The 27,643-nt window shown below is 37.0% G+C and overlaps 1 protein-coding gene across 1 annotated transcript in view; it reads left to right on the forward strand.

The window, feature by feature from the left end:
- OCA2 (OCA2 melanosomal transmembrane protein) overlaps positions 1-27,643 on the forward strand; it is a 158,420-nt gene that overhangs the window by 92,515 nt on the left and 38,262 nt on the right. Inside the window, exons 18-21 of the mRNA XM_008498085.2 lie at positions 5,068-5,195; positions 9,626-9,685; positions 10,239-10,343; positions 17,603-17,696. Of these exons, the coding sequence (XP_008496307.1) occupies positions 5,068-5,195; positions 9,626-9,685; positions 10,239-10,343; positions 17,603-17,696 (387 nt within the window). The remainder of the gene's footprint in view (positions 1-5,067; positions 5,196-9,625; positions 9,686-10,238; positions 10,344-17,602; positions 17,697-27,643) is intronic.

A 27,643-nucleotide genomic window follows, 5' to 3' on the forward strand; every position in this document is an offset into this window, starting at 1 on the left:
GCTCTGTCTCCAAGGGGTAGCCTTGCAATACTGTGTGCTACAAATAGCACAGAACAACTGAGAATTATTTCCATGAAGTTAAACCTATGAAAAGAGACTACTCAAAAGACCAGCAAGAGGACAATTTTATGAAAAAACAATATTAAACTTTAAACACTGCTTATCAGTTGACAACAAGTATTCCTTAAAAACAGTCAGCATGATTTCAGAATTTACATTTTATGGGATGGCTGACAGAGCAAAATATTACAGAAACCTAAATACAGGGCGTTTTAATTCACATTCAGAACTGCTGGTGAAACGTATTCCATAAGTAGAGCAAACACTACTGGAAACACATCTTTGATTTAGCTTTTTCACCCAAGCATTTCTATATGCTTCTATGAGAATATAGTTGAATTCATGAAACAAATTTGTAGAATTAACCCTTAAGATAACATTGCAGCTACACCATGGTGTATGAGGACTAGGATACATCCTCAGGCTAAATTTTGAAAGGTTGTGGAGTTAATCAGACTTCTGGTTAAGCTGTTGGAACGCATTGGTGGACTCATTCATATATTCAATAACATGCTGTGTAAAAAATCATTCAAAGATAAATGCCAAATGTGTTCTGGCTGATAAGCCTGTTATGGACAGTGTGGGATAAAAGGCTTTCTACAGGTCACAGAAAGTTGACGTGGCCCTTTTGACATGCAGAAAATAGCCAAGGTCACAGAAAAAGTGTATCATACTTCGATCAGTGAAAAATGTCAAAAAAAAAAAAATAAATCAATGTGTCCATCCCATTATTTGCAGACGGGTATTATTTTCATTTGGCAGAAGTTGGTCTGGCTGATTTTTTGAAAACTCATTTCTGTTGTAAATATGTGAACCTGAATACTTCATGTCCTGACCCTTCCTTGCTGCTATCACACCTCCTCTTCACTCTAGTCCTACTCACTACTGCTGCTGCTAACAGGTTGCTCCTGGTACGAACCTGAAGATTTGTCAGTAGCCATTTAATCTGCTTATATTTGAGCTAAATATCCTAGATTCTGTGAATTTTCCCACAAAAGTAAACTTCTCAGACTTCTGATTGCACTTTTCTGCCTCAGATTTCTTAATGGATGTGCATCTCTCTTTAAGTACCTCTTCTCAGGGTTTACCAGGGGTTAGGAGAGCAGAGGTTGCTCTGAAACCATTCTATGATGCTGTGCTCACCATTGTTCTGTTTCTGAATATCAGTGGGCTATTATGTTCAGTTGTGATACACTGTATTATCTTGAGTCTTTTCAGTTCCTTCCTACCCTGGATTTGTGCAGTTTTACTTCTTCCTACCTAAATGTAGTAACCTGTGCCCGTGCTTCTTGAGCAGTGTGCTATTTTTTCTAGTCCAGCATTGAGACTGTGCAATTTCTGCCTGGCTTTGATTTTCAGTGCAAATGTCTCAAGTGCCATTTCAGTTTCCCCGAAAGAAAATTTTAAGAGTACTCTCAGTATTCATAAAGGCATTAGTTCAAATTTTGTGCATGTAAAGTGAACATACAGTGTCTATATGTTCACATTGTTAGGAAGAAGCTTATGCTTTTCAGCTGGTAGTTGGTCAGACAAAATGACTTTTATTATGGAATATAAAATTCTCAACCAACATTTGAAAAGCTTATAGATTACAAAGTAATTTTTTCTTTCATTTATTTCTCTTTCACCTACCATTCTCCCACATACTTACATACTTCATACTTTTATTTGATTCTATTAGAGTGTTTTGTTATTTTCAAGTTATCCTGCTTGATTATTTCAAAATAAGGTGGTGGTGTTTTTTTTTTCATTTGGTTGGTTTTGTTTTTTTATTTTGAGTAGGACTGCAATTGTGTTCTCATCAGGAGCTATTTATTGTTCCAAAGGCAGTTTTCCCTACTGGGTAAAGTGTATGAGAAAAGCAAAGCACTCAAGCTATTTCTAATGTGGGGTTTTTTTGGTTTTGTTTTTTTTTTTTTTTTTTTTTGGTGTGGTCATAGGCAGAAGACAGGAATCTTTTCTGTTAAGAATGCACTATAAATTTGCAAGGTGCATTTTATAAAAAAATTTCATTTTCTTTTTCCTTAAGTAAATAGAAACTGTCATTGTCTTCAACAGACTCTGTAACAATATAAAAATGGAAGTTAGATTCAGTTTCCATGTTACATTTTCAGAATATAATTTGTTGTGAAACAGAAGCACTGAAAAGCAGCAAGGGAAGCAATCTGTGGAATTGTAAATGGGCTTGGCTTTCACTATAGTAATGAGAGGTTATTTTTAAAAATTATTTCTATTTCTCTTCCTTCTGGCTATCTTTTGTGGCCCAGTAAGCATGAAGAAAAATGACCAGAGAAGCCATTCTTTATGTATCTTACTACTTTCACTTCTTCAGAAAGGAAGAAATAGTTTCAAATTGAATCTGGGGCAAATGCAAAGCTACCCAAGTATATAGAACACTGATGTAGTATGCTCACTGTCATGAATGAACTTAGGTCTTTGAAAAGCCTTGGAAAACTTTCCCACTCAGGAGGGCAGAGAGCAGCCAGTCAGCCAAGCAGTTATGCCCAACTCCTGTGACCTTTAGAGAAAGACTTTACAAACCATTTTACTAAAAGGTGTGGTGAACAGAGATCTTGCACAGTCACCCAGATTCCATGAGGGATCTCTTCCTTCCTCTCCTTTTTGTTCCCTCTCAGAAATGAGTGGCTGTCTCTCCTCTTTGCAGACATAGCAAGCAAAGCAAATTCACTGTGAATAGACTGTGTGTGTAGACTGCAATAAGCTGGATGCAGCCAGACCTGCTAGATGACATTTTTGAGCTGTACTTGCTAGAGCTCTTCAGGAGCAGATCTCCCTTGTCTGTCCATATTCCCAGGGAAAAATGTTTTAAAGCAGGGTGCTGTTCTTTCCTGCAGACCCATGTGCATGGAGCTAATACGTGCTGGTGACTTTCATGCTGCTAGAAAATGCCTGGCTTTGTCCACCTTTTGTGCCATTCAGCTATTTTTCGTTAAGTTTAGTGCATAATTGTTATCTCTGAATAGCATGCTCAAGTTGATTTGTTTCTGTTGGAGGCAGGAGGGTAGAAATAATGCCAAGATATTCTCACAGAGTTTTCCAGAGCCATTGAGAAATTGCTATCCTTTAATTCTTCACTTTGTTGCACTTGCATACAAAAATACACATGACAACATAGCAGTAGCAGTAAAATTCTGCTACTGTTTGTTATCTGCACAGATCTACTTACCCTTGCAGTATTCTTCTAACAAGAATTACCATCACCATTTATTTAAGCATGAGCTGGGCCCACTGTTCTTTACAGTGTATTTACTGGAATTCAGAAAACAGCCAAAACTTGAAAGAAGATAATTAGCCAGTGCATGTCATGGTGGTGGACAGAAACCAAGAATTCTCTCCCTTTCTGTGGTTCTCAGAGGTCTTCTGTATGACACAGTCATGCCATTTCAACATTCAAGCCAGAATTCAGTGCACAAACCCCCTGCATATCTTTTCAGTGTATGCCAGAAACCAGCATTCATCCTGTGCAGTATAGAGTATTAGCACTGTTGGATCAGTTCTGGAGTCTCTTTCCAGTGGATCATAAAAATATTATTCTTCTTCAAAGGAAAAATTGGAATCTGTTTGGAAAGAAGAGAAGCAAGGTCTGTGTACCTGAAGCTACAAAAGAGGGTCTTGTACACAAGGGGTTTCTGAGGGATGTGGCTGAGGGAATAGAGATGGGCAGCTGCTCTAGGCCCTTCAAGAGGTTTTTTAACCCATAACTCCTGAGCTGCTGGTTTTGGCTTTCTAGCAGGTGTACTGAAAAATACTGCAGCTCAGTACTGAGATGAGCTCAAAAGTGAGTTGCAGTGTTTTCAGTGGATGTTCTTACTGGTCCCAGTACCTGAAATTCTCATTTAAAGAGTGCAGTATGTTACTGAAAGCTCCTAAAATATACCTGACAGACTAAAATGCATTTCTAGAATAGGCAATACTTATGTAACACTGTACAGGTGTGGAGTTCAGAGAAAACAGTTAATGTTTACAGCCTCATGAACGGGAAAACCTTTGGCTTTTATATATATATATATATATTTATCTTTTTTTAAACAAGATTTAAATGGAATATAGCTTGATTTTAAACTGCTGTATGTTTTTGGATCACTTTCTCTTTTTTCTTCTTTTTTACTTAACAGGAAAACACTTACAAGCTTTAAAGTAAATGGTCTAAACTTTTATGTACCAGTCATCTCTTAGAATTTTCTTACAACTGTGTTTCTTGAAGGTTTTTTGAGGGCTCACATTATTCATCTATCTTCTTTGTAGATGGACCCTATCCTTCTTAAGTTATATTTGTTATTTGATTATGAATTTTTGACTTGAAGTTGCTTGCCAGCAAAGATTGTTATTCTTTCTTCCTTGCTCCTCCTGAAATTTGTGAATCCATACCTTTCTGACTGTAAATATATGAAATAGCATAAGTTATATGAAATTGTCACAGCAAAGAGTGAAATTGCTGGGAGGCTTTATTTCCATGCCATTAAAAAAAAAATCTGAAATTCAGTATGTAAGTTTTTGTATTGAAAAAGCAGTCATCTGCCACTCAGGGAAAAAAATAGGGAAGAAAGAAAAGGACCATCATTCTGAAGGAAAAAAATCACTCCAAGCACTTTTGTTCCATGTCTGAAATGCCATTCTGCTGCTTAAGATAAATGTGCCAGAGGAATCAACACCTCTAGAAACTATTTTAAGTGTGCAGAGAGAAAGTGAGGCTTGCTCAGACAGGAGATTCGCTGATTACTTTCTCTGGTGGTTTGTGCATTTGATTTGAGTTTTCTCTCAATCAGTGTGTCTTAAAACACTCCAGGATGGATAGAAGGTTACTGTCTGGAAAAAAGCCTCTTTTGCTATTTCAAGTCAGTCCCTCTTCTGTTTTAAAAAGCTTTTCCTTTCTTCTGTTTATCTTCTAGAGCACATAACCAGTGAGTCATTAAAGGCCTGGAAAAACGCAATACTATAACTTCCCAGTCTATGAAGTGTAAAGTGTTCTTTCGTTCTCTCCTCCAGGTTGGATTGCCATATTTGGAGCCATTTGGCTGCTCGTGCTAGCAGACATCCATGATTTTGAGATGATACTGAACAGAGTTGAGTGGGCAACCCTCCTTTTCTTTGCAGCATTGTTTGTACTCATGGAGGTAAGATTCTGTGATTTCTGAAGCCCAAGAGTTACAACTCAAAATGGGAATAATGTATGTGAGCAGAGGCCTCCTGCAGATTCAGTCCTGCTGGAATATTGAGGCTCATGTGTAGTCAGAACAGTACAAAGAGAAATTGCAGAGTGGTAGAAGCTGGCTAGAACTTTAGAGATTCAGTTTTTCACTATAAGCTTGGTGTCAATCTCTCTTGTTCTGCTGCATTTGCCACATATAATCATTGCCCATAAGTAGAATTTTAGTTTCCACTTTTACTGGCAGTCTATATGTGCAGATAGCTTAAATGCATTTATGTGCTTGATTTGCAGTTCCTTAGACAAATGAGAGGACAAAATAAAAGAACAAGAATTAACCAGAGCTGAAAAATGCTTCTAATGCTGTCTGCTACATGCTGGCTACCAAATAGCCTGAGATTTCATGGGAGTATTGTCTGAAAGGATAATATCACTGAATTTCAGTTTGCAATTGTAGCTTAAAAGATTGTTGTGTAATTTCTTCGTGTTTGTCTGCTTGACTAATAGAAACAAGATAGTCAGTTTTGTAACCCATTTTATTTACTGTTTGATGCTTTTGTATAGCCTGAGAGGATTTATTTTTACCCCAAACATTTGGATAATTCTTTATATGAATATCCACATTTGCTTGTCAGTTAGGCTTCTGAGCATTCCCTAGAATGCTTGGTGTTTTTCAGTTGTTATTTGTTGGGTTTAAATTATGTAATTATGTTGTAGAAGCACGACCAATAAAACCTGAGTAATGTGTGGCACCACCTTGGGCAATAAATTTTCCTGAGTGAGAAGCCTGGGAAAAACCTGTAATAGCAAATTTGCTCACACAGCCTCCTTCCCTCACCCTTATTCCTGGTTACTGCAAAGAGCACAAGAATAAGTAAATTGAGATCTATTAAAAAAGTTGCCAGCAGTAAACTGGACAGAATTTGAAGCAAATACATATAGCAAGTAATTCAACTACCTCTAATGCCAAACTGGAAGTCAAAATCAGATGAGCTCTGGGAAGGTGAATGAACACTGTTTATCATTAGGAAGCTTGTTTGAGAGCTACTAGGTCTAATGTTCATCAGGAAATATTGATTTGTTGTGCACCCCTTAGCACAGGCAATTTCTAGTTTCCTATGTTATTGGACTCTATATATCTTTGCATTTTCTAGCTCTTACAGGAACTCCACGTTGAAGCCATATTTATTTTGTCTGCTGCTGCTGTAATAGTTTATTAGTTGCATTCCCTGATGTATTTATTGTTTTATCTTGGATTGAATGGTTTTGATTTGAGTGCCCTATGACTGCACAATAACATAGTAACGCAGGCAGGAAGTTATTTGCCATTTACTGCCAGAGTTCAGATATGACTCTTGTAATTCACAGTACTTCATTTTTATGGGTTCACAAGTTGCCAGTGCATAGTTTGCTAATGAAAGAGTATTTTTCTTGGCACTCTAGAATAACAGCAGTTTAAGGTTGGGAAAGAAATTTGTACACCTAGTAAAAAAAAAAGGTGAGACACTGAATTTCTCTCCATAAATGAATGAGAAAAATGTATCATCACTGCTAATTTTGATCTGAATCTATTACCCTTTGGATTAGGAGGAGATGACAGTCCCTGACAAGGCATTTTTCTCCCCTTTAGGTTAGCAATGTCAAGAAGAAACAACTCAAAACAAAGATACTCATTGAAGTGTGAGAAATCTTTCCATGAGCAGTTGTCAGCTCATATTCTTCACCCTTGGGGATCCTTCATCTTGAATGGTTCCCAGTCTGAAGCTGTTTCCTACTGCTATTAATGTTCCCTTTCCTATTGCAAGGCCCATTTAAAAACCTGTGCAGGACTGAGTTTGCAAGACATTTTGGAAAATGTGAATTAGGTTCCAAAGCCAGGGGGAGAACTCTTGGAGGTTCTGCCTTTGGGTACTCATTGATCCAGTCTGGTAGATCTTTTGCAATGTAAACTTTGGTAACCCTTTGGAGCTCTCTTGTTTTCTACTTAGTCCTTTGAGCAAGTCATCTTTAGAGCTGTCATTTTAGCCCTTGTTCCCAACTTGCCGATACAGGCTATAAAATCTCTCTGCTTCTTCTGTCTTTTTATGACATGATTAGGATTCAGTATTTTGTTCAATTTTATAGTAAAAATTGACATTTTACCTTAATCCCTCCAGCTAGGGTTTAGTTACAACATCTGTCATGACAAACTGTCCATAAGCAGGTTTCATGTAAATTTCTGTACATAAATTAGATTATGATCTAAAGCGATACATATCTTTTCTTCAGTAAAACTCTATTTTAAGCTGTCAGACAGAAGCCAGGGTGCTTGAAGGCACCAATTAGTGCAGTAATATTTACTCCTCTTAGAAGACACAGGAATATTCAGGAAACCCTCTGTGCAGTGTGCATGCAGGGAATGCCAGTAGCAGGGTACTAATTGTTGACTTTCAATTAGGTGCTTGCAGGTGACTGGTACAGATATTATAGAGATATCCTGAAGTTGGCTACTGCGGGGGTGATGTTCATGTCCTTCACTCCCTTCTGTCTTTTCTGAATATCTCTTTTGTAATACCATGTCTGGATACCAGAAAAAAATTGAGTGTTACTGAAAAGTAATATGTTGTGTTAATAGATAAGTAATAAGGCAGCAATATTAACTGAATGTAACTCTTAGCTCTGGCTGCTGACAGCTATGTGTTAAAAAGTTTATTTTAAAGTGTGAATGCAAGGCAATTTCAGAAAACATATTATGGTTCATTAAAAATATTGCTTTGACATACATTGTAGAAGACACTTTCATCACCTTTGAGTTGATAAAGCAACACAGATAGCTTAGAATGAAAATGGTAAGTTAAAATTACTAAAAAGAATTAATTTCTTGGGGAACTTTCTCCTCCTGGAAGTTAAAGTCATGAAATATGTCCATTTTTTAAAATGTAAAGGGTTTGTGTATGTATTTAAAAGTCTTATAACTTTCTTACTTTGTGCTGAGTCTTCAAATGTAGGTAGATCTTTTCTTGTGCAATGCACTATTAAAAGGAAGTATAATTTCTGGGCCAATATGTAGTGATGCCCAAAAGAGTAGCGTTCAGCTGCCACCCAGATGAGCTACAGGTGCCAGACTTTCCATTCTGAATGACATCCCCTTTGTCACCCTGACGTTACCGTGTCGCCTACCACACCACTTAGTGACTCTTAGGATCTTCTTCTATCTCTGTCATGGAATTCAACAGCTTATGGGATGAGTTTTTTCCCCACTGCTGTCTCTGAAGGGCTCTATCTGGGGGCCAGGTGTGCTGGTTACACAGAGTGTGTTGTGTGAATAATGATTTCTGTGGCTCTGTGCAGGAATGGGGAAAGCAGGTGAGGCATTGCAGCTGTCTGAGCCTTTGTAGTGGCAGAAAAACTGCAAGCAAGCCAACCACTTTGGGCCAGGCTAAACCAAGGCCAAAGTGATTTTCTCCCCCAAGAAACTGAAAAGTTGTAAAATAGGCAGAACCCATTCAACCTGAAATACTCGTTCATCCTGGACCCTCGTAAGAAAAGAAAACAAAACTGACATGAATTTAAAGCTATCTCTCATGAGTTAAAATCACCCTTTTACCTTGTGGTTTGAGGGAACAGATCATTCTCCTGGGGTGTGCAGATTGATTTTGTATTCTCCTGTCTGCCCAAGGAGAGATCAGTCATCACCACTCTGCTGGGATATTGCTCTGTCTTTTTGTCATATTAGTAACCACGTTTGAGTGGGGTGCTGTTTGCGTGTCCTGTACAAATAGGAATGGGGGGACAGCCCAGGCTGTCCTCTGTCCCAGTGCTAACGGGGCTCCTCTCCTTGGTTCAGGTGCTTCACTTGGGCATTGGAGACTCCATGTTCCTTTCTCTTGGATGCTGCTTCCTCTGCCCATTTCCATTGACCCAAGGTCTCTGGCCTGGTCTAGCAGATGTGTAGTGTTGGTTTTTAATGGGTCTGAGGAATCTGCTTAAGAAAAACATGCCTTTTGCTTTCTCTTTGCTTTGAGACTGAAGGCAAGATGACTCATTTCATCTGACCTTTTAAACACAAGATATACTTCTCTATTGTGGTTTTGGTAAAGCTAGTTTAAAATAATTTGTGTTCAGGTATTCAGGAAAGAAACAGATTTTTAAAATTCAGCCTTCCTCTCATGTGATCCATACTCTTAGGCAATCCCATCAGTCATTCCAACACAACCAACCCACTTCTGTAAATACAGCTACCAACTCCTGACATGTCTTTCCTTTCTACCAATTGCAAATCCTCTATAGATGCTACATGAGATGAATATAAATACCTTGTAAATGGGAATGAATTGTTGAATTTTCTTCCATCCACTGAAAAAATGTAACTGCATCAGGCACTTCACAAGTTGATATCAATATCTTCTTTTTTTGTAGGCTTTGGCTCACCTGCACTTAATAGACTACATAGGAGAGAAGACAGCTTTGTTAATAAAGGTATATTTAAATATTTGCAGTTTTTAAACAGGAAAATAAAAAATTTTACTCCAATGGAATAATTAATATTATATTAATTTTTAATTTGGCATTAATTATTTCATACATGCATTAAAAATGTCAAGAAAGCATGTTGTACCTTTGTGGAGGTGATATTTAGAATGTAAGTGTCTGTCCTCAGTCAGAATAAACATAACAATAATGCAAAAAGGAAGCCTTTTTTGTAGTAAAAAAAAAAACAACCAAAAAAACAACACCCCAAAACCAATAAAGAGTAAAAGGGGAAAATTTAGAGTTTCTTAGGTGAAACACAAGTAAGGGTATTAGAAATATTGGTCTTTGTATTTCTGTTTGTTTGAATTTTCTTGGAAGAGCAAGAATTGTGCTAATAAATACGGGGCTGTTTTCTTCAGGATGCTTTTAAAATCACAGAGCCTGAAGGAGTAATAACTATTGATAAATTAAAATTGTGAAGAACACAAAATTGTGTTATCAAGGGGACAGAGCAACAGTGATCTCATCAAAGCTGTAATTTAATCTCTCTCCATTCAAGGCGGTTCCCGAGGAGCAGCGCTTGGCAGTGGCCATCATTTTAGTGCTCTGGGTGTCTGCTTTGGCCTCCTCTGTGATTGACAACATCCCCTTCACAGCTACCATGGTAGGTCTGGGCAGCACTTGCACTTTGTCCTCTCTGTGCTGGCAAGGGAGATGAGCTTGCTGATTCCTATTTGCATTTTTGCTTTTTCGACCTCTGCGGTGTTGCAGTTTACTTTATCTCCCGAGGCTGAATAGTTATTACAAGCTTATCAATACCATGTAGACATCTAGCTGGCCACTGCAGTTAGCTGTGGGACCAGATGGAATGTTTTTGCTGTATTTTTATACTTTTCCTCATGTATTGACATCCGCAGCTGAGAAATAAAATTGTCTTTTTGCTGGAAACTGTCACTATCCACCTGCTGCTCTCAGTGCTTTCCCTCTATGCTCTCTGTAGTGATGCTAATGCTTTTTTAACACCTTAACCTTTTCTTTCTACCTTACTTATGTAATTGGTTTAAAAAATGGCAAATAATGTCAAGCATATCAAATGCTTATTAGCAACTGAGTTTTAATATAAGGGAAGTATCAAATTATAATGAATTAGGACATGATCAGATAGGTTTATTCAATAAAGTTCCCTGTTTAAAGAGCAATAATCCTTTCATTATACTCTAGGAATGATTCAACATTACAACATGTTGTCATCTAAATATAATTTTTTCTGCCATTTCTGTTGGCTGGTCGTGCCCACCCTTAATCTTGTTAAGGTTTAAGGTGCTTATTATATGGCCTATGTCAGTTTGGAAAGATTTGCAGCTTCTCTATAATTATGTGCTACTACGGTAGTTTGGCTTGATTAGTTTGGTGTTTCCTGTGGAATTATGTTGATTTAACAACAGACTGCAAGCAATAGGCATGAAGGGAAAGATTGGTTCAGGATGAGTTGCCTTCCATCAAATGCTTCAGGAGTATTAAGCAATAACGCAGAAATTGTAGTTTAAAAGGTTTAGACTCACATCAGCTAGTCTATGAAGACTGGTCTGGAGAAATATCAAAAAGTACCTGCATGCACATTGACCAAAAGGTCATTTACAGGATTTGAAAGGAGCCCTCTTTAAAGGGCATATTTTGGAGAAGGGACTGAAACACACGAATCTTTTGGAATACCTAAAGACCATTTCTTTTATATCTTTGAGGGAGTGAAATACAGAGGGACAGGAAAGGATTCCTGTCAAAACTTTAGACATTTCAAATGTATGTCTTTTTCATCATGTTCTGGGCTGAACTGAAGAGAGTGTCACAATACTTTTTATTTAAAAATAATTGGAGAAAGTGGGGAGGAAGAAAAATATACACATATTCTCACCTGTGCAAGAGAGTAATTAACTGAGGTTTAAAGCATGGATGTGTTATACGGAAATCTAAAGCTGAGACACATGTAGGGTAATTAATGGGTTAGGTCTTTCTCATTATATGTTAGAAAATACAAAAAATTCCTTAGTAACTAAGTACAGATTTATTACATTAAGATTGTAATGTTAATTTAAAATTATTTTTGTTTCTTTGATACTGGTATTCCTACTGACAACACAAGCGATGTTTGGTTTTGGAAGTCTTTTTATCACTACATATGTGATAACATATCACTACTACAAAGTTAGGAACTCCTGGTGAGGAGTAACTCATATCGAATCCAGCTCTTCTGTAGAATAACATTTCACTAATTGGAGACTCTGTGTAATAAATAGACAGTGGAACAGGTATTTGTTATATCTCCTTTTATTTATTGACTTTCTATTTACAGAATAAAGCTGTAATTATTGATAGCAGATAACCACCCACAGAGCAAATTCACTTCTTCAGCCATACAGTTCACTTACATGGTCATTCAGTTGCCCAATGGAAGCAACAGCTTGGGAGTCAACACCAGGGTGTACTCAGAAGCAGAGGGTTATACTGACATACTTCTATATCTGTGTTTGGTTTCATAGACCTAAGTGATACAGGAGTATGGGGCACCTATTATGATGTAGCCATGAGTGGCAAAAGGTTTCTGCTTTCCTGGCAAAAGGTTTCAGCTTCACAATCTCCCTTGTGATTTCTGTTGTTGTAGCCTTGATGGACCAAGGACTGGGTAGAGATGTGGAACCCATCAAGTTCGTCCCATTTTTTGAACCCACCCAGATGTAAAAATCTGGGTGGTTTCATAGATGTCAGCTGTGTGCTCTGACTGAGCCAAGAATTTTTGGAAGATGGCATCCTTTGCAAATAGCTGATTTGATAACCCCAAAGTTGTTTGCCACTGACCAGTAGGAGTTAATAGAAACCAGACTCACAGGGCTTGTTTAATTTGTGATAGGTTTTCCTGAAATATCATGCAAAGATTATGAAAGGTCTGGTGGTAGCTCATAGTCAAGGACAACAGATGTGCCTCTTTTGCATGAGAAATGTGAATATACTGTGATTCATGTCCTGTATTCCAGTCTTGCCAGTCCCAGCTATTCTGATTGTGAGCCTCCCGCTGAATGTGGGCAAAGCTACTGTAATGGCAAGAGTGCTTAGAAAGTCATACTGCTCTGTTTCTTCAAGGGTGGGGAGGTGCCAGAAGACAGGATCAGTTCATTCACGGGATGTTCCCAGCACAGCCTGTGTTGCTGGATAAGGTCCTCCATTTGTCCCCTACAACACAGTGCAAGTGTGCAGTCTTCAGAGTATCTTCCAACTGCTTGTTTCACATAATTTCTCCTGTATGCAAAGATCATAAACTGCTTGAAAAGAAGATGGAGAAACTGAAACTGGCTTGATGAACTAGAATGCAAAGACTTTTTCATTCTCTTTAAGCACTGGAAAGTGAAGATCTACCTCTTTAATTAAACAGATGCTTATATGAATGTGTTTTTATTCCACTTTGTTGCATAAGCATGTCTGGCAACTGTCGCAAATTATAGCTAAATCAATCATTTCTTATCAATATATAAAAAAAATGTACTATAGCAGAATATTTTGAGTTTGAGACACACTTTGTGGGAAACTCCATGAACTCTGACTGTACGTAAGACTATGTTACCAGCAGCAAAATTATGTATACAGATATAACTTGAAATTTCTTAAAAAGCACTCATAAAATAATTTGTGGATAAGATTTCATAGGCCAGGAGCTTGGTTAATAAGTTCACACATTTTAAAAATTGAATGGTAAGGATTGTTTCCATATTGGATAACCAGCTTTCTTTGTCTGAAGAATAATTTTGGGGAATCATGTTGTGATGATCTATGTATCATTCTATGAATCCCCTGGTATTTTTTCCGCTTTTCAACAGGTTAAACTCACAATGGCATTCCTTGACAGGCAGACTTACTCATTTTTAGGGCCTGCACTTTCCTAGTATTGTCCTTTAAATAGCCATGGATGTTTGCCCTTAGAATGTCAGGTGACGTAATTTTATTACCAGTATGCTCTTTAGTTTAATTGACACGTTTTATCGGCTTCACATGCTGGAACCATCTGTTTATATATTTCTTTTATTACCAGAAAAAATATAGCCATAGTAATTCCTCATTTTAGCTGTGTTTAAATACTATTTCCTCAAAATAGGGTAGTAAAAAATTGCCATTAACCACCTGGCTTGCGAGGTGACTTAGTCTCTGACAGGTCTTTGTTAGAAACCAGATAATTTTTGGCCTGCTGTTTACTGCCTCCAAAACTATCAGAGGCTTTTTATTTACACTACTGAGTATTTCATATGTATCTCATGTTCTTAGTGTCAATTTTCCTTTTGGATCTTCTTTGTCTTCTGCTCTACTGAATTTTCCATGTCCTGCGTTTCAGTGCTTGATAAATGTAAACTGGCCTGTGGCTGTCTGCAGACACAGACCAACCATCAGCATTCTGAGAAACAACAGAAACTCCTTTTTCTACTAGTGCATATTGTCTGCAGTTCACACAAAAGACATATGTGTGTCATGAAATCTCATGGTGTGGAGCAGCAATGAAACCCTAAACTAAAGGTGTGAATTGCTGCTTCATTGTCATTTTGCACAAAATGGGCAATATGACCTGATGCCTTCTACTGATCTACATAGGTATAGGCTAAACTTGCTGAAGTTACTCTTACAAAACAAGGGTGTGTGATATCTTGTAGAAGTGTCTTTGGGAAGCAGAGGTTGGTGAGAGGGCTTCACTCTGCTGTTTTTTATGAATCTTCTGCCATCCCAGGAGGAGATACTCACTGGCAGAGCAGGACTTGCACACCTCCTCTTTAGTCTCCTCTCTGCATACCCGAGGTCCAGCTAGTAATGCTAATAATTATAATTTCTGCATGTATTTCAGAAGGTCTTCACAGGTTCAGAAGAGGTCTTTCTTAATCACCTTTGGTGGAATGCCATGCTCATTAGAAGGTTTTGTTGTAAAATAGAGTACAGGTCTTGATTGCAACTTTTTTTTCGTACTTTGGGTCTTGGAAAAGAGGCTGTGAGTGCAAGGGAGGAAAATATTAACTCTTTGATCATAGAATCATAGAGTCATAGAATTGGCTGGGTTGGAAGGGACCTCAGAGATCATCAAGTCCAACCCTTGAACCACCATTGCAGTTGCTAGACCATGGCACTGAGTGCCACATCCAGTCTCTTTTTAAATATCTCCAGGGACGGAGAATCCACTACTTCCCTGGGCAGCCCATTCCAATGCCGGATCACTCTCTCCGTAAAGAAATTCTTTCTAATATCTAACCTAAATTTCCCCTGACACAACTTAAGACCATGCCCTCTTGTCTTGTTGAAAGTCGTCTGGCAAAAGAGACCAACCCCCACCCGGTTACAACCTCCTTTCAGGGAGTTGTAGAGAGCGATGAGGTCTCCCCTGAGCCTCCTCTTCTCCAGGCTGAACAGCCCCAGCTCTCTCAGCTTCTCCTCATAGGGTCTGTGCTCGTGGTTTTGCTTTCAAAGAATGCAGTCTTTGTAGCAAAGTAAATGTGAAAGCAAAATGTTCAAGGCTCTCCATTCCAATTTTTTAAAAAAAGGGCTTGAAGGAATAAAGCTTGGGAGGTATCAACTAGACCCTCTCTGTCAAGCAGAAAAGAGAATTGAGAAGTGCAAATATAACCACTATTCTTTTTTAAGAAAAAGGGACTGCATATCACAATATAAATGCAAGCATTGTTATTAGCAAACTGGCAGTATTTTATGAAATTAAGCATAGTAGTATTTAGTTCAAAACTGAAACTTATGGTGAAGTTCTCCTTGTTTTTTTCTACTCTTATTTACAAAGGATATATGCATATTAAATCTAACTTCAGATGTGGTAGAAGTTTGTAAGACTTCCATCTTTTTTCTGACTTGTAACCATTATTTTTGTTAAAGATTGATTACTTTCAGTAGGGGAAACAATCAAATTTAAGTCTACACAAATGTATATTGTTAAGACCTGTTTCAGTGTTTGTGCCCTGCAATAAAACCAGACATTTATGGGAGAAGAGATTCCTGTTCTAGCCCTACTACCTGATAATGCATTTAAGAGCATGACATTGCTGATGGTGATTTTAACATAGATGATTAATTATTATGAAACCTTTTAAAAAGAAGTCACAGTATTTCTGAGTGAGAGGAATGTTATATCAAGAAAAGAACATAAAACCAATAGGGTCAAGTGCATATTTTGTTTCCTAAAATACTTTGGTTTAAAAAAATAAGAAATGGAGATCCACAACTGCATCTTCTCTCAACACATCTCAATCTATCTTTGTGCTTAAAAGAAAACACAGTGAGTTGAAATCAATAGAGTTTACAGAACACTGAGAGCTCCTGACAGTGGTCTCCTTCACTAAACAGAACCAAATTTTCTGATGGGTGTATTATGCTTGTGTGTCTGCAAGTACCTAGCAGAGAATTACTTCATGGGCTTTCTTTTTGGGATCTCTGTTTTGTTTCTCACTTCTCCTCTTGTTTACAGTGCCATGGTCAGGGAGGTGGCTCCTGGGGGGCCATGGGATTCTGCTTTCTGCATGGTTCTCCTCGGTGGGGTGTGAAACTGGTATTACTTGGGATCTGGATGGCAACAGCTTTAGGTGTCTCAGCATCAGAAAAAAAAAATATTGATAAGGATTTTAATAAAGGATTTTAATCTTCTCTGTCTAACTACCTTCTCCATGTTGTTCAGGGCATGCACAAGGAAGAATCTAATTTAAAAAGGTATTTCTGGTCTGCACTGATCAGGATGTGTTCTCCAACAAAGCAATCGCTGTAGTACATCAGGATAGTTGCAAAAAATTCTGAGAAACTAAATAATTTTTAGGTTTTCTGGTCAAAATGATATAGTAGGAAAAAAATGTTTTATTTAGATTGAGCTAGATGTCCTATCCTGTGATTTCAGTAACTGTGTTTAATTTTTTTTATTTTAACATCGGAAGATAGTTTTTCAGAATAAATATAACTGCAATTTGAATAACGTATCATGTTTTGGCAGTGGTGGTTTGAAAGTAACAAAGTGTGTGGAAAATTTAAATCCTTCTTTACTCTTTAATGGAAAAAAACAGATCAAGTGGTTACACAAGTCGAACTCTGACCAGTTTTTCCAAAAGTGTGTGAAAGTTATTTAGCTGTCAGTGTTACTGACACAGGCCAGCCTGCTGTATTTTGGGGCTCTATTCTGATTGCCTAATCAAGTCTACTATGTCTCTTTAAAAACCCGTTTGGCTTTTCAGGGGTATTATTTTATGTTCTTTGCTAAAATGATTAAATGAAATTCATACAACTTGCAAATATTTTCTAGTGAACTAAACCTACATTATCTGGTAAATATAATGTTAGAATTAAAAGTAACATAACTCAGCTCTGCTTATGCATCCAGAAGCCTGTCCCATTGGTCTTTCTCAGTTCTTCCCTGAAATATCAGGCAATATTCAGGAATTTTTTAGTTGCTGACACATGATCTACAGCCATCTTGACTGTGAAGTTGTGGACATCTATTACAGCGGTTTCCAGCAAGAAATGGAGATGCAGCTCTATCCTTTAGGTTTCAAGAAATGGAGGGGGGATTGATTTATAGTCACTGCAGTCCCCTGGTGAGATAGGAGTATCTCATAGGAGGTACCCATAACCTTCATCCTCAGTGTTGTTAGCAGTACCTGTGTCAAGCTTGGCATCATGTTGCCAATGCCTTCTCTTTGGCTTGTGGGACTTAGCACAGTCAGCAGGGGAGAGTGAGTGCAGAGCAAGAATAGAATAAAAATATGCATTTATTTTTTTTTAATGACAAAGGGGTCAAGTTATTCTTTAGACTTACTGGTGTTTTTGAATCGATTACTTGAATTAATTTTATTTACATCATGCTGATGCTAACGTCTCCTGAGTTTCTCCCTCTCTTCTCTTCTTAAACCACAGATTCCTGTGCTTCTCAACCTGAGTAAAGATCCTGAAGTTAACTTGCCTATAAAACCATTAATCTTCTCATTGGCCATGGGTGCCTGCCTCGGAGGTAAGAGTTTATGTGAGGAAGCTGACATATAGCAATGGTTATGCAATTATGGCATGTATAAACTATGACAATAGGTTGGGTGATTTTATTATCCAGAGCATAAAGAGGGCCTGATTCAGCTGCTTTTGACTTCAAAGGACTCCTGGGATAAGGATCCCAGTTACTGTCTGCTGCTGCAATAGGATTTTTGCAGTCTGTGTTTGAAGACAATATCTGCATAAAGCACAGAGACACACAGAAGCAGTCCAGATGGTGCTTATGAGGTTCTGATCTTTTATGAAAGAAAATACAAAGATAGATTTTAGCTTTCAGAACACAGATCTATCGTGGCTCATTGAAAAAAATGCAGGAATTGCATAATAGCTGAGATCTGAAGGCTTGATTCAAAGTCTGCTGAAGTCAAGGGGAGGTTTTCTGGCTGGCTTTTAGAAATGGTTTGAGCATCCTTTTGGTGACCCAATTAGGAGTCCTCACTCCATGAAAAGGCTTTTTGAAGTCTTTGGCAAAGGGACTTCTAATAGTGAGAGCTCAGCCATTCTATTACCCATATTGGTATTAACTGGAATGGCTGTCGTTGTCAGTGCATTAACACTGGAGAAGCAGAATGTTCCATGATGTGTTTTTTTAAATTGAAGATGTACCATGAATGTAATGTAATGTAATGTAGGGCCATGATTAAATTCCTGTTTATTATAGCTGGAAAGGACAACAGAGATCCAGTAGTTTTTAAATTAATGCGTATTTTTTTTTTGTTTTTTGTTTTTTTTTGTTTGTTTGTTTGTTTTTTACATTCTGCAAAGGGCTTAAGAAGGTGTTACAACACTTTTCCAAATACCAAGTGTAGTAAGTGTGATTAAAAAGTCTAAGTTTTTAAGTGAGTAATAAAGTTAGTATAATTTTTTACCACTTAGAATTTTAATGCTGTTTATGTTTTATTGGGCTATGTTTTGGGCCCTAAATATACATTTAGGGTTAAATGACATTAAAATGGATAGAATTACATCCTGCAATGGACCCACCCCTTTTCTCACTCTATGCCTCTCCAAAGTTTCCTTCACTTTACAGAGATTAAAATTAAAGTCAGGTTTGTGTGTAATAAGAGTTCTGGTTTGTTTCTTTAACCAAGGTATTGCTAATACAGGTGACATTAGTGCCTAGCAAGGATTTTAATGATGTAATTTACAGATTGAATGTTAAAAGCATGTTGAAAAGGCACTACAATTTTTACCAAAGAACAGCTATTAATTTAAGGAATATTTTATGTACTCATCCTTAGTTATTATTATATTGTGACTGTAATTTATTTATCTTTAAAAACAGTGATATCAATAATAAGCATATTTTATAAAGATGTTTTCCATAAGAATATAATCTTCCTTCATAATTTGCTAATCACCAAACATTCTCTAATTTTATTAAAATTTCAGATTGAAAAAAAATATTGGCCAGGTTGCACTGATATATTCTAAGTGGGGGCCACTTTACCAGCCTTGGAGCCTCAGTTATAATTTTAACCCAAATTCCTTTACTTTGATTTGTTGAAGGACTGCCAAGATTTCCACAGAGGCTTTTGTGTGTATGCAGCATGGGGAAAAAAAAAAAAAAAGCAAAAATATAAATAGTAATATGGTAATTATTTGAATTAAAGGGAGTAGAGATCCACAAAAAGAGCCCAGTTATTCAAGACAGACTCCATGCAAACATTTGGATAAAAAGTTAGATTATTATGATTAGCAAAAGCTTAAGCACTCTGAATGGTTCTCTGTTGGGATAAATCTGTGTGCATGCTGAATTGTACTGTTAAAGTTCTCATTAGGAGTGTTAGCCTGAAAATTAATATGCTTCTGACTTTCCCTTGTCAAAACTAAAAGCAAATAGACAGAAGCTTACTGTTAGGGAATGAGAAGTGTGGAAAAGCTTTTTTGCTTTAAAAAATTTCATGGTCTCCAAAAGTGTGGGAAATGGGATTTTTTTTTTAAACAAATAGAAAGTGTTGATGGCCTTTAAAAATTATTTCCAAAAGAAAAGTCTTATCAGCACTGAAGCAGTGTGAAGGAATCTTCAAGGTCGGATAATCCCATTAGGGAAGTGGTAGATGACAATTATATCATTATTGCCTGGTGCTTAAGGAAGAATATTTGATCTTATCACTGCTTATGCAACCAAAGGAACACGGTAAACAAGGCATTTTGTAGGAGACTGATCAGAGGCAGTAAGATGGTCATAATTTTGAAATCTTTGAGTCTCTTTCAAACTTTGCTAGTTCTACTCCATCAGTTTTCTTGCTCAGATCAGGTCAATCTTATGCAGTTAAAAATAAATGTAGGGGATCCGGTTCTGTAAATTTAGGTTTATAATTGTCCCAGCTATCTTTAAAAACATAAATAAGTTGAAAATTAGGAGTCTGGCTGCCCTAGGCTCTCTGATGCTGGAGAAACTGTGGTGTCCTGGAGGCAGCTGCTCACTCACTGAAGACACCAGAGGCTCTCAGAATCTGAGTTTATCAAAGCCCTCATGGGCAGAACTTGAGTAGCTGAGAGGCTGCCCAAAGACAGGTCAAAATAAATTCAGATCTTGGGGCCTTTTGGTTTGCCAATGAACACTGGGTAACCCTATTAATTCTTGGTTGTCAGGGCGTTAATGTTTGGGTTGACTACGTGGAAGCAAAAAAATTTGCATTGCTTATGTGGTTTTTCATGTACTGTCTGCTAGCATTTAAATTCTGTTTTAGCCATAAAGCAAACCAGCAAATTTAAAAGTAACTAAGGGTAACAAAACAGGAAGTAATTTCTCATTTTCTGTGGTGTTCAGAGAAATTTCCCTCTGTACTTCTTTTGCAGGAGAGGACATTCAATAAAGCTCTATTCATTAAACCTTCCTATTCTAGTATATGATAAAATTATGGTACTTCTTGAGACTGAGTTTTATGTAGACCTCCCAGTAGTGTCTAGAGAATGCTGTGCTAAAATTTTGGAGGTTAAATGAATATTGCTAACTACAGCAATTTCAGAACAATGGGAGCTTTAATTGCAAATATGGATTCAACTCAATTTGAGTAAGTACACAGTTAGAAATCCACCTTCTAAAACTCTTTCATTGTGTAGAACTAGATTTTTACTGAGCTGAAGAGGTTATAGCTAAGATAGTATTTGAAGGGATTTTGTACATTTGACATTTAAAGAGCTGGCATTTGTCTTTTTATCTCTCTTTTTTTTTTTTTTTTTTTTTTTTTTTTTTTTTTTTTTTTTTCGTGATTTATAGAAAGTATGACTTTGAAAAAATGAAGAAAAAAAAGAAGGGCTTGAGTTAAAAAGTGATTGAATTCGTATTTGAATGTCCTTACCTTTTGAGTTCTCAGTGCAAAAAGTTTCTCCACTGCAGTGACTGTTGTTGAGGTTTGAAGGGGACATTTTCTGTAGTGTATACTTTTGCACTATTAGAGAAGAAACTCCGTGTATTTTCCTAGAGAACAGCACCTGAAACTCTTAAAATCCTACAGGAAGATACAATCTCTGGGAGGCATGCATCTGTGTTACTCTGGCCACGCAAACTCTGTTGTAGTCTCTACTTCAAGAAAGGGGGTGGTAGGAGGGGGCTGCTGCTCTTTCCTTCTAACCTTACAGGGTCAAAATTCAGGTGTGAATAAAATCCACCATCCACAGGACATTCTGCTAATTACAGCTATTAAAGGTGTGCAGCCCACAGGGTACATAAACAGACTGATTTCTCTCAGTGGTCCAGTGCTCTAGATATTTTGTCTCTTGGCACCCCTTCTTCAGTCCCTGACGCAGATGGTACCTTGCACAGTGGTATCACTGATTTATTATTCCACCTGATTCTGCTCAATAAGATCCTAAATGAGTTTTAAAGCTCTGTACACAGCAAAGACATAAACCTAGAAATATTTTTATGTTCCTAAATGAACGCGCCTTCTTTGCGATACTAGGGAAAAGCAATATCTTTCTAAAAAATATAAAATTTATTAAAATGTAGATGAATTAATATGAAAAAAGCACAACTGTAGGTCCTTTGAAGTTCTTTTATAGTTAAAAGAGATCAAACATGGATAACACTTCAATTTGAAAGATACAAGAAGTTTATAAAGAACTGAATGTATGGAGTAAAAATATAGCCTCTATTTAAGATGATCACTCTTCAGCTTTGTTTTTGAACTTAATTGTTGTACAGTACATGTAAATGAGTCATATCATAAAGAATATTTTTTTTAGTGGAGAGAATGTATTTACCTGAGCATGAATTTAACTAGAACACTGATATTGGCAGTTCTTATTGTTTCTAGAGGCCATTGAAGTCTTTTAATGTTGAGAAATCCTTTGCTTTAATTTTTAGGTCTTGTAGGTGAGGCAGCACAGATTTGGATAAGCATTTTGTCTATGATTATACAGCTTATAACCCAAATCAAAGGGTGGTATTGTAGGGAATGAAAGTGACTTGAGCTGTTTCAAAAAGAAAAGGATACTGCTGTTCTTGACTTTAAAAGGCAGGCATATAATGAAATCTCTAATTTACTTCCTGAATATACTTTGCATTGTTTTTATGATGTTTTCAATGACAGAAACAAGTACCGTGGGCATAAACTGTGACTGATGTCCATTAAATAGCAGTACTACTTGCTTGTTCTCAAGATGAAACTCCAGGTCTTAACTGAAGGTTTCAAGTTTTGTTGTAGCATGAAGAACAACACCACTGGATATAGACACAAGGGGTGTTTTCCCTGCATTGATACTTGAGTGCTTTAACTGTACTCTTGTTTTCTGGAACAGCCAGGACCACAACCTTCTGTAAAAATCCAAGCATTGTTTTCCTTATCACTTTCATGACATTCAAGCATCTTTATGTTTTCCCAGTATAAAATTGTGAAAGCCCAGCAGTGCTGGGCAGCCCTCACTGTGAGAGCCAGGCTCATTACTAGAGTCCCTGCAGTGAAAGGAGACTCTCTAATCTCTAAGATTATTGAAGATAATTCTCTGTGGCATGGAAGATATACAGAAGAAAGTCGTGCATGTAAAATGTATAATGAGCTAAACATGAGTGTGTACATTTGAAGAATCTACCTTTTTCTGTATTAAGGCAGTATCAGAGGCCTGCTTCACTTTAAGATACTGAGTTAATATGGAAACAAAACTCATATTGAACAGAGTGGGTTTTTCTCAGTAAGGCTATTTTTCTAAGCTTGGAAAGAGTTACCTTGGCAGACTTGGATATATAGATATATGTATGTTGTTATGGAGGAAATATGAATTATATGGGTTAAAGGATGTAGTTTAAGCTATACTGATGAGAATTTATAGTTTGGATGGTAAATCTTAGGTTTCAAAATGGAAGAGAGCTATGTCTAATACATAGAATTCAGTTCTATTTTATGCTAATTTAAAAAAAGAAAAAAACAAAAAAAAACCAAACATCAAGCCCACTTGATTACAATGCTCACAGTATTGATGAATTTGAAATGCTTGTATTCATGGTTTTCAATCTGTGCAAAGTCACTGCAGCCTATAAAGTTTTCAAACTAGAGATAGAGTAATGATCAGAGATGACATCAGAGACCCCTACAAAGCATACGTGGAGTTTTGTTTTTGTTTTTTTTTAATTTGTCCATTTCTTTAGCATAAATCACAGGGCTTCTTTTATAAGCCTTGGCCATTTTTGGTTTCAGAAAAGTATAGAATACTCAAACTCATTAAGTTGTATTGCTGAAATATGAGAATACAGACTCTGCATAGGTGTCAGCACAAGAGTTATATTGAGTTAAAAGATAGACCTTGGACTGTTAGAAAGAGAAAGACAAGGAAGCTACAGCAAGCTTCAAAACCCTTCAGTGCAGAAGAGTTACCTAGTTTCCTTTCTGGAAGGAAAATCCATGTTACCTACTGGATTGCTTAGTTTCCTTTCTCTGCAGACACTTTCCAGATAATAGCCCCTTTTCTGCACCTTCAGAGGTGCAGCAGAGAGGAGGAAACCCTCCCTCAATCTGCAATATTCATATTGATTCTTATTGATAAATCAGACACTCTGCATGATTCTAAGGAAAGTTATGCTCTAGTTATTATTTATACATGTATTATTAAACATACGTGGCACAGTTGCAGTTAGTATACCTAAACCAAAGGGGGCAACTACCAGGAGTTATGAAAGTTTCAAGCAAGGCAATTCAACCATAATAAAACTCAACAAGTCAGCTCCAACTGAAAGTTAATTTGGGTTCAGCTGGAATCTGAATTTAAAGCAGCTGTATATTCTAAAATAATTTAAGGTGTGGTTTTTTCTTTTTATAATATTGTTTTCTTCTTTCACTTCAAAGTAAGTTATGATGAAGTTGAATAGTGTCTTTTCATACCAGGAGTCTATATATGGAACTATTTTTCAATATTTGATCCCTAATAGTGCCACATGTGGAGAAGCTGTGGAAATGAGATGGCAGAGTTTAAGCCTCTGAATCTAAAAAGTGAAGAGAAAAAATGTGTAAGCTGAGGCTTGCATGCATTATTAAATGTTTTAAATCAAACTTACTTGAGTATGTATTTCAGGACATGAGGGAATGGCATGTCAGGGTGTGCCACTGACACATTTCCCATTATGCTACTTTTTTTAACTCCTATAGTGTGTAAGTTGACTCAGAGAGAAAGATGACTCCAGTGATGCTCTCATTTTTTATACATTGTTACAGATGTCTGGATTTGAAATAAGTTGTGGATTTCTTTAAGTCATTAAAATAACAAGTGCAGGAACCTGCCTTACCTATTTCACAACTGACAAGTTTAAATTTTACCTTTGCCACTCATATAAAAAGAAAGGAAATGAGCACTGAATAGTGCAATACTTACAGTAGCTATCTTACTGGTGGTATAGTCATTGGGATAAAAATTGGTAGGGTTCACTTGATAAGAAGTGGTAGATTATATGAAGTTTAACATACTTTTTGGATAAGTTATCTCAAAATTTTGATTTAATCTTTTGTTTCTCTCTTCTATAAACTCCATGTATATTTATTTGTGTAGAAACATCTCATTCAAGATGCGTCCAAGTGGTTAAAATTAAAAAATGTTGATATTTTAAAACTGTGATCTATAAGAACGGTGAAAGAGTTCATGCATACCTTCTCCCTCCTACTGCTTATGACTTAGGTTTTCTTGTTATTTTAGGCATTGTTAATGGTTTAATTTACCTTGATTATGTTGCTCTTTGCTGACTGCAAAGTTTGGTTGTCCAGTACTTGTTAATTTTTACCCATAAAAAAGTTTTAAAATATATTCAAGACTTGCAGACACTTATCAGACAAATATAAAATTGTTTTGTTTTATGAGGCAAATCTGAATTAGTTTTGGTGAAACAGAAAATTTCTAAAAGCTGTGAATCTGTCTCCTGTAAGGCTTATCCTAAGTTTTCAGTGTTCACTTCTGCACCCAGATTTGGTTATATTTGATCAGTTTGTGCTTTAAGTAGAGAAATGAAATACACCACACATCAGTCTACTTGTATTAAATGATGGAAAGCTTATGGGAGACTGCACAGTTTTCTTTTGTAAGTGGATAGAAAACAAGGAGCTGGCTTCCTTAATCAAATTTTGCTTTGATTCTGTAATAAAATGGTTTTATTACAGCAAAAGCAGGGCTGAGCATCCTCAACCTAAAATTTGTCATGGTTTTGTAGTGAATTCCTGGTTTGAGAGTGAGAACCCTTGTCTGGGACAGAGCGATGCAACCATCTGTGCCCATGCCAAACAGCCTTGCACAGCCTTGTCCAGGGCCAGGGAAAAGCTGTTTTTAGGGCCTGTATTGGCATGAAAACAAGGTCCTCTTTTTGATTCTACACTACCTAGCTGTGGATACAGTGAAGAGAAAATGCAGAAAGTTAACAGCATTTGTGGCTTGTTATCAACCATTGGAGCACATGGAAGGGAAGTGGTCTGTGATGCTAATAACAAAGCAAGACTTTTCTGCAAGTAATTCACTTTAAATTGCTGTTGCACAGGCAAGGTACTATCTCCTTTATATTTCAGAAGGCTACTGTTCATGAGGACTGATCATGCTAAGCAAAATATCTTTGTTAGTGATAATCTCTTTCCTTTGATTTCTCAGTGCGTTGAGTAAAGAACACTAATTCTCCCAGGCACTTTGAGATGATTCTCTAGGCAAACATATTAATTCAGCAAACACAAGGGTTAGTCTTGCTCTTGAGGAGGTAATACCAAAGGGACTCCTGGTATTTAGATATAGTCGATGTGCTGCTGACAAATAGAAACCAACAGCTGAGAATGAGGCTTAAATTGAAAGGAAACATTATTGACACAAGCTACCTTACTCTTCTGGTTATGATTGTACCCTGATTTCCCAGCCTGTTCTTTTAGCAAGCTCAATCAGTTCTCCAAGAATTGGTTGTCAGGGCACAGCAGGTTATAGTCATCTGGGCTGAGGGAGAGGTTGTCTGAGGCCAAGGAAAGTGCAGTGTGTATGATATGCAGGTTCTGGGTTTAATTTGGCAGTCTCTGATGGAGTGATGTAGCAGAGGGTGATAACTGAACATTAGGTTGAGAAGAAGTAACTACGAATGAAAGTAGAGCCTGGAAGAAGCAGGCCTGGTGGATATTGCAAATAACAAATCAGGATTACCAAACCTTATGCAAAGATGTGTTTTAATGTGTGGCTATTTGTTTTGGATCTTGGTAAACTAAAATGGCTGAATATTTTCTTATAATGGGAGTTGATTTCATATTCCCTAAAAATAGGAAAAGTAATTTACCTTGATAAGTATCAGAAAGATACTTTTATGTCACTTTTCTGGAGATAAACAGTAGAAAATCATCTACCTTGCTTGTGCAATGACTGAGCAAAACTAGGGCAGGTCCATGGAAAAATGAATGTGATCTGTGAGAATTTCTCTGTCACTTTCTCTTCTGTAGCCTTGGCAGCAGCAGCTCTTTAAGTGATATATCTGTTTCTTTCTCTGATCACATTTCAAAATGAGATTTTAAAAAAATATGATTAAGGATCAGGTTTTTCCTTGATTTCATGCTTATGTATTATTAAGCATAGTTAATATTGACAATAATGCATGTGGTTTTCCCAGACAAAGAGGCAGAATAGATATCCAGGAAAAAAATCACTTGCCTAATACATGTCACATACCATTGATACCAGATGAATTACAGTAGGAGTTATCAAAAAAGTCACAATAGGAGTCATCAAAACAGGCTGGTTATCACGTTAGTCTTTGACACAGTTCACCTGTGTGTTATATTTTGAGCTTACAACAAAGTAAGAGTCCTTGCTGTGCTTTTTAAGCTTAATTATTCTTAAGAGTGAAGATGATGTGAAGATGAAGTCAAGATTGGGTGAAGTCCTTGATAATGCTTATTCTTCCTTTGCATCAATTGGAATAAATTTAATGTCTGTAGGTTTCCATGTACATTAACCTAGTCCCAGATACTCTGTCATTCAGAGGTCATAGTGTTGTTATTTCTCTGCTGAGTTAAAGATTTGCCATGGAAACAAATGTTCCTGGGAGGAGAAACAAAAGTTTGCCTCTGTTGCTAATTTCAGTGCTGTTCTTTGAAGCCTCCTGAGCCAATACCTAATTAAACTGCACACATGCTCTGAACAAATGAAAAAGAGACGTTGTTCCTTTCAGATAACGTTTCAAGTGACAATTTCTCAAGTAAAGTGTACTTGGGGAAATCAATTTGCTGCTGAAGCAGAAACTCTTTCCATAACACTTCATAATGTGAAGCCTATGTACAGCATAGGAGGAGAGACTGTGCTCTCTGGAGACCTTGACTGTAGGTAGTCACAGCCGTGGGACAAGTGTAGCTTCTGTTCCATTTCTTGAATTTGTAGCTAGTGCTATGTTCCTCAGCTACAGCTGTACTACTTTAGTGGTGACGTCTGATTGTGCTACACATAGAGCAGAAACCTCTTATGAAATGTTTG

The sequence above is a fragment of the Calypte anna genome, chromosome 1 (assembly GCF_003957555.1).
Source record: "Calypte anna isolate BGI_N300 chromosome 1, bCalAnn1_v1.p, whole genome shotgun sequence".
Classification (NCBI taxonomy): Eukaryota; Metazoa; Chordata; class Aves; order Apodiformes; family Trochilidae; genus Calypte; species Calypte anna.